Here is a 12,481-nt window from a genome sequence, read left to right as displayed (position 1 = left end):
CAAAGGGGCACAGGGAGTTTCTCACACAAACACCTCAATTTATGAAGTAAATGCACTCCCACCCAAGTTGCCACCCCAGAACTAAATATAGAAAAGAGTCAGAGTGTTACAACAAAGCTTTCCTGGTTTTCTTGGTTTCATTTCCAATTTTTCAAAATTGTTGATGCTCATCAGAGACATTTAACATGCTCATTGTAGAAAATTAGGAAAGCAGACAGTCGTATAAAGCAGGGGTCCCCAACCCCTGGGAGACCGGGCCACAGAGCAGGAGGTGAGTGGCGGGCAAGCGACTGAAGCTTCATCTGCCGCTCCCCATCACTAGTATCACCCCCCACTTCCGTGGAAAAATTGTCTTCCACAAAACCGGTCCCTGGTGCCAAAAGGTTGGGGACCGCTGGTATAAAGAGTAAGAAAGAATACTGAGTTACTGGAACTTTTGGGAAAATTATTCAGTCATTCCCTGGTGATTCTTTGGACCACCTACCTGTCTTTTCCTTACTTGTATCACTCATACTAAAATCACAAGCTATGTATTATTACAGGCAGCACCCAAGCATATCTCTGAAGTCAGGAGAGCTCTTAACAACACTACAAATGTTTTTCAACCTTGATACATACCTTCTCCTAAGCCATTCAGCTGAACTTCCCCAAAATATATTCTGTAGGGAAGCAAGAAAAAAAATGTTACCTGATTCTTTATTCTAAGGGCCTACATACCAAACACCGAGAAACAAAATAAACAAAACCAGCCCTTCTTTTCTTATCTGCATGAACATCTCTCCTAATGGTGCAATATTGCTACCACTTGATTAAGCTGTAGGCATGGGCATGTAGATGGAGAGGACTGGTTAAGAAATTAGGAGAATATGGACTTCCCTAGTGGCACAGTGGTTAAGAATCCACCTGCCAATGCAGGGGACACAGGTTTGAGCCCTGGTCGGGAAGATCCCATATTCTGCGGAGCAACTAAGCCCGCGCACCACAACGAAGAATAGCCCCCTGCTCACCACAACTAGAGAAAGCTGGCGCACAGTAACGAAGACCCAACGCAGCCAAAAATAAATTAATTAATTAATTAAAAGAAAAAAAAAAGGATCAGTTAGTAAATATTTTATGCCTGTGGGCCACATAGTCTGTAGCAACTACTCAGCTTTGCTGTTATACTGCAAAAGTAACCATTGATAATAGGTAAACGAATGAAGTGGCTATGTTGTAAGATAATCTTATTTATAAAAACAAGGGACTGGGGCTTCCCTGGTGGCGCAGTGGTTGAGAGTCTGCCTGCCAGTGCAGGGGACGCGGGTTCGAGCCCTGGTCCGGGAGGATCCCACATGCCGCGGAGCAACTAGGCCCGTGAGCCACAACTACTGAGCCTGCACGTCTGGAGCCTGTGCTCCACAACAAGAGAGGCCGCGATAGTGAGAGGCCCGCGCACCGCGATGAAGAGTGGCCCCCGCTTGCTGCAACTAGAGAAAGCCCTTGCACAGAAACGAAGACCCAACACAGCTAAAAATAAATAAATAATAAAAAAACAAGGGACTTCCCTGGTGGTCCAGTGGTAAAGAATCTGCCTTCCAATGCAGGGGATGCGGGTTCGAGCCCTGGTTGGGGAACTAATATCCCACATGCCGCGGGGCAACTAAGCCGTGCGTCACAACTTCTAAGCTCACGTGCCTCAACTAGACAGCCTGCGTGCCCCAAACTACAGAGCCCACGCGCTCTGGAGCCTGTGCACAACTAGAGAGAGAAAACCTGCATGCCACAACTAGAGAGAAGCCTACGTGCTGCAACTAAGACCCGATGCAGCCAAAAAAGAAAAATACATAAATTTTAAAAATATATTAAAAAATAAAAATAAAAACAAGTAACTGGTCTGCTGACCATAGTTTGCTGACTCCTGCCATGAAGTAATACACGAATGATGTTAATAAACTGTTGCCAAAGGAGATTTTGCCAGGTACCCTCTGACAAAAAGCTGACAATCAGCTCACTACTCATCTGAATATGGGTACAGTGCTTTAAATAATCTGATTATGCCCCACTTTTTCTTGGCTATATTCTTTATGCCACTCAGGTGCTAAGCAAAAGTTTTCTTCACAGATAGTACACAATAAAACTTTAATGCAGTCTTGATGAACAACAAATTCAGAATGATCTTTTATAACAATGTAGTTTTACAGTGAAATTGTCAGATCTACAGGATCAGGGGAAAAAATGATAGTACAGCAAAACAAACAAACAAAAAACCAAGACAAGACTATTGTTTAACGGTCTAAGGTTATACTGTTAAACTGTTACCAATAGTACAAAAAGAAAAAAAATAGAAAAAAAGAGCTAAATCTACCTCTGACATAACGTACTTCTCTATGGTTTAAGCTACAGCTATTTGTATCCAAAAAACAATCCTAAATGATAAGCAATCAGTGAGCAATAAATACTGTATTACTCCAGAGATACAATGAAGACTTGAAACACAAGTATGAAAAGGACTAGGAGTCCTAGTTAACTAAGCTGATGACTAGTAGTGTAACATGGCTACTTACAGAAGAACCAAAGTGAAGGAAACTTAGCATAGGTAAATGGGAAATAAGAGTTAGAAAGGAATCTATTATATCTAAATAAAAGTCTAGTCATTTTCAAATGGAATACTCATCCTGAAACCTGGGAAGACAACAAAAAAGTATTAAAGACTTGGAAAAATAAATATAGGTAGGGTTGCTAGATTATTTCAACAGAACTAGTTAAGTCTCTAATCCTTGGTCCTTCAATCCTGCTATACTAATTCTTCTAAAGATCAGCTCTAGGGACTTCACTGGTGGCGCTGTGGTTAAGAAGCGCCTGCCAATGCAGGGGACACGGGTTCAAGCCCTGGTCCGGGAAGATGCCACATGCCACAGAGCAACTAAGCCCATATGCCACAACTACTGAGCCTGCACTCTAGAGCCCAAGAGCCACAACTACTGAGCCTGCGTGCCACAACTACTGAAGCCTGCGTGCCTAGAGTCCGTGCTCCGCAACAAGAGAAGCCACCACAATGAGAAGCCTGTGCACCGCAACAAAGGGTAGCCCCTGCTCGCTGCAACCAGAGAAAGCCCGTGCGCAGCAATGAAGACCCAAGGCAGGCGAAAATAAATAAATTACTTAATTAAAATAAATAAAGATCAGCTCTATACATGTTAAGCCAAAGGCTAAAACCCATGGCTCATCACTAATATGAAACAGAGTCTTGGATGATTTAGGAATCCTTGACTTTTCATGCTCTGCTCTCACACTTTGCTACACATCCTCCTCACCACCACTCTGGTCCACTCGACAATCTGAGTACAGCTCATTTCCGCCCCCATTTCTGTGCCTTGCCATCTGCTGTACACCCCACCTGGAATGATCATGCTCCCTCACTTCCAACAGATGAAATTTTCTCTGCCTCAAGGTCTAGCTGGAATGCTACTTCCTCCATGAAGCCTGTCTTGATTCTCCCACCCAGAACAAACTTTTTCTTCCTGTGTTTTCACAGCACTTTTTTTCCTGACACTGCTATGCAAATCCTGCTTTTTACTGTGACTTATGCATGTACCAAACCATCTCCCCCATTAGATTAGAAACAGTATTAGTACAGCTGGGCCTCTGTATAGTTCTTCCTTGGGCCTACCACAATGCTTGCCTCAAAAAAGCACTCAAATATATGTTGATGTGAAATACTACAAGGAAAATACTCAAAGAACTGTTAACCAGTTCTTTATGTCCACAGACAACTAATTAAAAACACACTGAATAAGCAGTTTGTTACACAAAAAGTTTTAATCTAACTCTGGAATATAGAACATTGTGGAGTCTTCCCAGGATAGCCTGTTTTTCAAAGTCTTAACTTCCTTTTCCAACAATGAGATATATATCAGTAGGACTTCAAAATCCATTCTACAGGAGTCACGACTGTGTACAAACAAAAGAATAACGAACTTGGTTGCTTTACAAAAAGCTGAGGTTCAGAAGGGAGAATAGATAATCATAGTAAAGCTACAGCATCAACTATCCAAACGTCTGTCTAAAAACTAATTATGGAATACCTGAATGCTGGTCAGACAATGTGCAAAATGATGAGGCCGATGAGTGAATCATGAAGGTGAGCTGCTTACCTGTACAATATGACATATTCATGCCCTTGTTTCCTGGAGAGTCTGTAAGCTGGTGTCACCCTAGTTATAGCAAGGAGAGACTTCAGTAGCAACGACAGTCTGTTGTACACGGCATAGGAAACTTTGATTTCTTTATCACACCTGAGGAGCAAAGACACTATCAGCATTCTCCTACTCCACTAATGAAAAGCAAAGAACAGAAATGCAATGAATAGAGATGTCAGTTTTATGTTCCAGCTAGCGACTGAGATTAATTAATTTGTTAGCATTAGAATATATATATATATAATTGAATCACTTTGCTGTACACTAGAAACTAATACAACATTGAATATCAACTATACTTCAGTTTAAAAAATCTAAAAAAAAAAATCTGTTAGCATTATTCACAAGTTCTGATAGAATATAATCTGATTTGCACTCTAAATAACCTTTCACAGAGTATTACAGTCAACAGAGAGAGTCACAAATTAAGTGCTGGAACTGTATAAGATTAAATTTATTATTAAAACATGTTCTGAACTAACGTTGTAGTTAGAGTTCTTTGTCAGCTTATCAACAGATTGTTGAAGTTAGCCAAAGTTTCACTTTCTCATGCACTAGACAAAGGCAGGTGGGCACCAAAAGGTATCCAATATATTTTTTTTCTAGCTTTGAAGCAGTTATCTTTCTATGAAATAAAGCAACACCCTTAAAAACAGTAATTCAATATTGCAATTGTATTACTAAAGGTGCAAACAATTTCAATGTACTATCTTACGAGCAGTTTACCTCTATACATCTAACAGGAAATCTGGAGAAGTGTTTGGCACTAAAATTTTGAACTATAACCTGGCAGTTGCTTTCTATTTAAGAAAGAAAAATAATGCCCATACCACTCATACTTATTAATAAGATTCTTCTTCTGATGTGTTGCTATTTCCTCAATTTTCCTATATATATTCTTCTTGAAAACTAAAGCTTTGGGCAGGAAGTAAGCTAATCTGCCCTGAAAGAAGAAAACGGAGGGGGAAAATAACATGCATTTCCAATCCGTGACCAACACAGCATGTCTAAAGGAGTAGTGAGGGGAAATCTTATTGGATGTCTGCCACACAGAAAACAGACAAAACAGAGTAGTCATGTTACAAGAGCTCAAGGGATTTAATCAGAGAACTATCTGTACTCTGGGAAAACAACAAATCCTTTTTCAGCTTTCTCTCTGCTCCTCTCCCTGTGGTGTCTGAGTCTATCTGGACTGACACTCCCTCTGAAGGTCATCTCTGTGCCTGGGCTGGAAGCCAAGCATGAAGCAAACTGTAGCAAAGACCTATTGGCTCTGTTAAGTGGTCAGAACCCTCTCCATGACTGGTACAAAGCCCTGCTTTTCACACGATGTCGTGCACTTTATCCTCAGCTACCACAACGAAGGACCCTAAGACAGACCACTTACTTTTCATTCATTTCCAGACACCAGATTTCTAGCTCCATGGAATCTCCCTGTAGATAGAACAGTTGAAAGATATTTCAGGGTTTTTTTAATCTTCTTTTTCCTTATTATAAAGCACTATACAGTCACTATAAAAATATTAGAAAGTATAAATAAGCAAAAAGAGACATCCATTTATAATCCAATCAGTGATTTTTCTAAATAAACGTGAGATCATACTATATATACTATTTTTATCACTTTAAAAAATTGTTTATTCATTTATTTATTTTTTGGCTGCATTGGGTCTTTGTTGCTGCACGAGGTCTAAGCCCCTACCACTTTTTATCAATAAATACAACATGGAATTTTCCTTATAATTAAAATCTCTAGGGGATTTCCCTGGTGGTGCAGTGGTTAAGAATCCGCCTGCCAATGCAGGGGACACGGATTTGAGCCCTGGTCCGGGAAGCTCCCACATGCCGCGGAGCAACTAAGCCCATGAGCCACAACTACTGCGCGTGCGCTCTAGAGTCTGCGAGCCACAACTACTGAGCCCGCGTGCCACAACTACTGAAGCCCACACGCCTAGAGCCCAGGTTCCGCAACAAGAGAAGCCACCGCAGTGAGAAGCCCGCACACTGCAACGAAGAGTAGCCCCCACTTGCCACAACTAGAGAAAGCCCACACGCAGCAATGAAGGCCCAACACAGCCAAAAATTAAATAAATAAATAAAATTTTAAATTCTACATTATTTTTAATGGCTGCGTAGTATTCCACCATATGACATTTATTTTATCCAATCAGTACCCCCATACTTGGACATACAGCTTGTTTCTAAATTTTCACTACTACAAACAACACTGTGATAAACAGACTTGAGACTAAAATTCTGTATGCATCCTGAATTAGTTTCTTAAGGTAAATTTCCAGAATTAGAATTGTTGGATCAAAGAATATTCATGCTTCTAAGACTTTTGCTATGTACGTCCAAATTGCTCTTCAGAAAGGCCAACACTTCAAATGATGGAGAGAGCCTTTCCCTCCAATTCTATAGAGGATATTTTTAGGTGACACTCACAGTTAAATATCTTAACAAGCTCCTTACTTAAAAGTCTTTTTAGCTATTTGATGTCTTTAGCCAAACTGTTCAGTCTCTCTATGTGTTACTCTGAACAGACTTAGTCTAAGTGGGTGGGAAAGAAAAAGAAAAGACCAAAGCCAGAATCCATTAACCCTGTAACACTCCTGTGTGTCATTTAGTGAGATGGATAGTCACATACTTTTGAAATACAAGTAATCTTTTTATGAATCAGCTGTAAGAGGGCCATTCTTTTAGGTTTGGGAATAAACTCGGGTTAGTTTGCGGAGTAGAGAATTTTTACTTGTTCTAGATCAAATTTAAATATGTATTCTTAATATATATCCTTTTCATCACAGTGTCATCTCTAAATGATATGATGAATTTTGAATCCACCCCCCCCAAAAAAAATCAAGGGATGACTGGACAGTAGGAAGTATCCAAGATAAATTGGTGTGGTTTCTCTAGGATAATCACAACAGTTTAGAATAGGATTACACAGATGCAGAAAGAGGAAAGAGTTCTTCCAGGGATTCCTTTTGGACTCCCTATGGATCGCTAAGAAAAATAATCCACAGTATAAATTGGTAATTCAATAAAAAAAAATACAAAGTTTTATTTGGTGCTTAAGGTTGCCATGGAATAAGTACTGACATCATTCGTTCAACAAAATTGAGAGCCTACTGTGTGCCATCCCAGGCACTGTGCCACGCAGAGAGATGATTATTTATTTATATCCTCCTCATTTCAAAAAGAATTTTTTTTTTTAATTTTATTTATTTTTGGCTGCGTTGGGTCTTCGTTGCTGTGCGCGGGCTTTCTCTAGTTGTGGCGAGTGGGGACTACCCTTCATTGCAGTGCACAGACTTCTCATTGCGGTGGCTTCTCTTGTTGCAGAGCACAAGCTCTAGTCACGCGGGCTTCAGTAGTTGCAGCATGCAGGCCCGGTAGTTGCAGCGCGTGGGCTCAGTGGTTGCAGCACATGGGCTCTAGAGTGCACGGGCTTCAGTAGTGGTGGCTCGCGGGCTCGAGTGCAGGCTCAGTAGTTGTGGTGCACAGGCTTAGTTGCTCCGCGGTATGTGGGATCTTCCTGGACCAGGGCTCGAACCCGTGTCCCCTGCATTGGCAGGCGGATTCTTAACCACTGCGCCACCAGGGACGTCCCTCAAAAAGAACTGAAGAACTACACAGATAAATAAGATGTGGCAAAGCTGCTGACCTCAAGAATAAAAGTGCAGGGACTTCCCTGGTGGTACAATGGTTAAGAATCTGCCTTCTAATGCAGCAGATGCGGGTTCGATCCCTGGTCAGGGAACTAAGATCCCACATGCCGCGGAATAACTAAGCCCGTGTGCCTCAACTAGAGAGAAGCCTGCACGCTGCAATGAAAGATCCCACATGCCACAATTAAGATCCCAAGTGCTGCGATTAAGACCCGACGCAGCCAAAAAAAAAAAAAAAAAGGACAGTATGAACAGGAACATGTAATGATCACCTACCGTATGTTATGTTCGGTAATTTACAAATAAGAATGAAATGAGGAAATATTATAGCTCTGCAAGACTGTGAAGTGTCGTGTTACTTCGGTGGTGTTAGTGGAGGTGGGGTTAAGTAATTCGGCCAAAGTTGCTCAGCTAGGATCTGAATTTGGGTCTGTATAGCTCCAAACTCATTTGCCTTTTATTATACCATGCAGCCTCACAATCCTGTAGTGGATATCGATTAAACATGAAAGAAAGAATATTTGCCTTAATCCTAGCATGGAATAAGGTGAACAAAAACACATTAAAAAAACCCCACAATACAGCAAGTTATACTCTGGAAACAAATGTAAAGAAAACACACAGGAAATCTAAAGAGGGTTTAGAAAGGGAGATCCTCCAGAGCAGCGGTCCCCAACCTTTTTGACACCAGGGACCGGTTTCATGGAAGACAATTTTTCCATGGGGGGGAGGGTGGTGTGGATGATGATGTTCAGGAGGTAATGCGCGTGATGGGGGGGAGAGTTCAAGGCAGTGTATGCGAGCGATGGTTCACACGTTAATGACAGCGATGGGGAGCGGCAGATGAAGCTTCACTCGCTCGCCCACTGCTCACCTCCTGCTGTGCGGCCCAGGGGTTGCGGACCCCTGCTCTAGGGCATGTAAGCCTTGAAGGATGAGTAGAAACATATCACATATAGATGATATATATGAAGATGAGGGTGAAGAGTCTATTCCAAGTTGTTGGAAAAATAAGTACAAAAACCACAACCTCCTCAGAGAATGATGAGGTGATCAGAGAGGGAAGGGGCAGGAATAAGGCTGTTGGGGGACTTCCCTGATGGTCCCGTGGCTAAGACTGCACTCCCAATGCAGCGGGCCCAGGTTTGATCCCTGGTCAGGGAACTAGATCCCACATGCCACAACTAAAAAATGATCCCGCATGCCACAACTAAGACCCAACACAACCAAATAAATAAATATTTTTTTTTTAAAAAGGCTGAGTTGGAACCAGAGTGTGAAGAGCTTTGAGTGCCTAGTTAAGACACCATCCTGGTGGAGAGAAGGGAACCCTCCAACACTGTTGGTGGGAATGTAAATTGGTACAGCCACTATGGAGAACAGTATGGATGTTCCTTAAAAGACTAAAAATAGAGCACCATATGACCCTGCAATCCCACTCCTGGGCATATATCCAGAGAAAAACATGGTCCGAAAGGATACATGCACCCGAATGTTCTTTGCAGCACTGTTTACAGTAGCCAAGACATGGAAGCAACCTAAATGTCCAATGACAGAGGAATGGATAAATTAGATGTGGTACATATATACAATGGAATATTACTCAGCAATTAAAAAGAATGAAATAGTGCCATTTGCAGCAACATGGATGGACCTAGAGACTGTCATACTGAGTGAAGTAAGTCAGAAAGAGAAAGAGAAATATCCTGTGATATCCCTTATATGCAGAATCTAAAAAGAAATATACAAATGAACTTATTTATAAAACAGAAACAGACTAACAGACTTAGAGAATGAACTTACGGTAACCGGGGTGGAAGGATGGGGGGAAGGGACAGTTAGGGAGTTTGGGATTGACAAGTACACACTGCTATATTTAAAATGGACAACCAACAAGGACCTACTGTATAGCACAAGGAACTCTGCTCAACGTTATGTGGCAGCCTGGATGGGAGGGGAGTTTGGGGGAGAATGGCTACATGTATATGTATGACTGAGTCCCTTTGCTGTGCACCTGAAACTATCACAACATTGTTAATCAGCTATACTCCAATATAAAATAAAAAGTTAAAAAAAAAAAAAAAGACACCCTTCTGGCCATAACCTTACCTCAGAAGTCTTGAGTGAGATCTCCACACACATAGACCTCCCGACGGCAGGCAGCTGCCCTGCCAGCGCCTTCTTTGCTTCATGTGTAACCTCTGGGATGTCTTTGATTGCTAAATTGAACTAGAACACAAAAGGAACTTTGTGTTTAAACACTCACAAGGAACATTATAGAAACATAAAGTAGTAAGACTGGATGCTGAGTAAAGCAGGCATTGCTCTTGACTGATTAAGGACATTCATTTACTTCTCCCTTCCCCATAAGATATCTTGCATCAAAGCCCCAAAACTCAGGTTGAAAAAGCTTTTCACCTATCACAGAGAAAAGCCAAAAAACAAATACATCAGACTAACATTGATGAAGAACATACTTTCCAAGTGAATGGATCAAATGGAATTAGGTATTTTAATGTTATGATTTAGTAATACTAGAAATAGCATTATTTATTACTACACCATGATTCCTTGTGACAAACACCATAGTATATCCCTTAGCAAAGAATTGGAATTTTACCCAGTCTGAACCCGTTGGGGAAGAAGATGAACGAGTACAAATCTTCTCGCCCAGTCGAGCCTGGACAATCACTTGGACAGTCTAAAAAAACAAACAAACAAAAAATCAAAGATGAAAAGTTATAACAAATTGATTTGGCTCCTAATCAGGGTTAAAACCCTCCCAATGCAGGATTAAAAAGATGCCAATGATCATAACTATACTTCAGGAAAGGGTAGGATTTAAAACCTTCAAGAACAGGTAGGAAAAAAACACGGCACAAAAATAATACTGTAAATATTCCTGAGGGCACAGTGTCAACCAATTAGAGAAATTACAGTTTGAGGCTTGTAATCTATAATATTCTCACATGGCAGAAGGAAAGTTGCACATGGTGGCTCTGACTTTCATAGAAAAACAAGTCCAACCATAGGTTTAAATATTCACTGCCATACACTTATGTAATCATAGTTGATTTAAACCAAGGATTCCACAATTATTCATATGACTTGGCCCATATGGCAAAAGTCTTCCAACTAATTTTACAACCAGAATCTACTGCATGGGTTATTCTTACATAGCAATGGTTGAGAGGAAGGAGTGAGAGAGGTGGAAATGATTTTTAGATTTAGGAAAATATGCCTTCTAAAGCATTCAAAATTCAGTTTTAATTCTTCATTTACCCAGAAGGGAACAATAAGTGAAAGTGAGACATTTCGGAGGTAGTTGATGCTTACGGAAAGATGCCCAAACTGCTGTCCATTCCAGTCCGCAGTCTTTGTTCCCACCCCAAGGGAACATACTGTGCCAATAACCTGGCATAATAAGTTTGACATTTCTGCAAACAGGCTTGCAAAAAAAAATTTTTTTTGAACAAGTAGCTGTGGAAAATTGGAAGCTACTTTTTAGTTACACCCCCAGTACCGCCCCCGAATTTCACAGTTTGGTTTACAACAGACAGAAGTATCCCTTAAAATGGGCAAGCTGCAAGCTGTTATGCTATATTTCCAAAAAGGGAGAAGCACGGAAGTTATTTCTAACAGCTCTAGGCTCAAGAGAATGGATATAGTACCTTGAGGGCAAAAAACTTAATGAACTTGTCCAGGTCCTTTCTGTCCTGGGAATTGAGATCAGTTTCCATTGCCTATAGGAATCTAAAACAGGAAGGAAAAAAAAAAGTGTTGAAAAATGTGACTAATATCTTTTAAAAGGGATTGCTACAACAAAGCATACAGAGATGGTATTGTCTACTAGCTGTATGAATAGTCACGTAGGAGGTAAAAAAAATTTCCCCCCTGACTACAGACACGAAAGTGAAAAATACATACTATCTTTTGAGCAAAATAAATTCCACACAAAGAGCTAAATCCAGAGACCTTAAAAATAGACGAGACAAGCCATTTTACCTGAATCTGAAACTTTGAGCTTTTAAATATAACTTATCTATTAAAAAAGTTATATTACTTACCTATTTAAAAAGTTTTATTATCCAGCATATTGAAGACTAAGTGTTAATGAGACAAAAACTTTATTAAAACATAAAGTGAGTTAACATTCCTTCAAAAGGCCAGTAAATCAATTTAACTTTGGGCGGGAGTGGGGTGGAGGTGGGGGTGGGTTTTGGACCCCTTTTGAGAATCCAATGACATGACAAGCCCTTTCTCCAAAAAAATGCACAAATACAGAAACTTTGGGTATATTCAGGGAGTTCATGAGTTTCACGAAGTACATCATAAACCCCCCGGTTAAAATGTTTTGAGAAGGGGCTGGTATGAGGAAGAAAGCATTTACGGAGAGAAGAGCATGAACAAAGGCGTATAAGCCACAGAGAGCAAAATGGGTTTGGAACTGTTAAGTATGCCAATTTTCCAGCGGTTGTGTATGGCTGGCTGGGGCCAGGTCATGAGAGTCTTAAATACAATGCTAGAGACTGACCTGCGTCTAATATGCCAGAAATGGGAGCACCCTCAAGGCTTTTGAGGATAGGAAGCAACACAATCCAAATGGTGCTTTAGATGATAGCTTTGCTGGCATAT

The 12,481-nt window shown here is 40.8% G+C and overlaps 1 protein-coding gene across 10 annotated transcripts in view; it reads right to left on the bottom strand.

Moving 5' to 3' along the window:
• Positions 1 to 12,481, bottom strand: part of ATG13 (autophagy related 13) — a 50,064-nt gene that overhangs the window by 13,828 nt on the left and 23,755 nt on the right. For all 10 annotated transcript variants that reach the window (XM_036860737.1, XM_036860743.1, XM_036860745.1 and 7 more), the window contains 6 exons: positions 11,518 to 11,599; positions 10,467 to 10,547; positions 9,956 to 10,075; positions 5,566 to 5,612; positions 4,134 to 4,274; positions 619 to 659 (listed from right to left, as the gene is read on the bottom strand). In XM_036860737.1, the coding sequence (XP_036716632.1) occupies positions 619 to 659; positions 4,134 to 4,274; positions 5,566 to 5,612; positions 9,956 to 10,075; positions 10,467 to 10,547; positions 11,518 to 11,586 (499 nt within the window). In that variant the 5' untranslated portion in view covers positions 11,587 to 11,599. The remainder of the gene's footprint in view (positions 1 to 618; positions 660 to 4,133; positions 4,275 to 5,565; positions 5,613 to 9,955; positions 10,076 to 10,466; positions 10,548 to 11,517; positions 11,600 to 12,481) is intronic.

The sequence above is a fragment of the Balaenoptera musculus genome, chromosome 8, assembly GCF_009873245.2.
Source record: "Balaenoptera musculus isolate JJ_BM4_2016_0621 chromosome 8, mBalMus1.pri.v3, whole genome shotgun sequence".
NCBI lineage: Eukaryota > Metazoa > Chordata > Mammalia > Artiodactyla > Balaenopteridae > Balaenoptera > Balaenoptera musculus.
The sequence above is the reverse complement of the archived record's forward strand: the minus strand, read 5'-3'. Positions and strand labels throughout refer to the sequence as shown.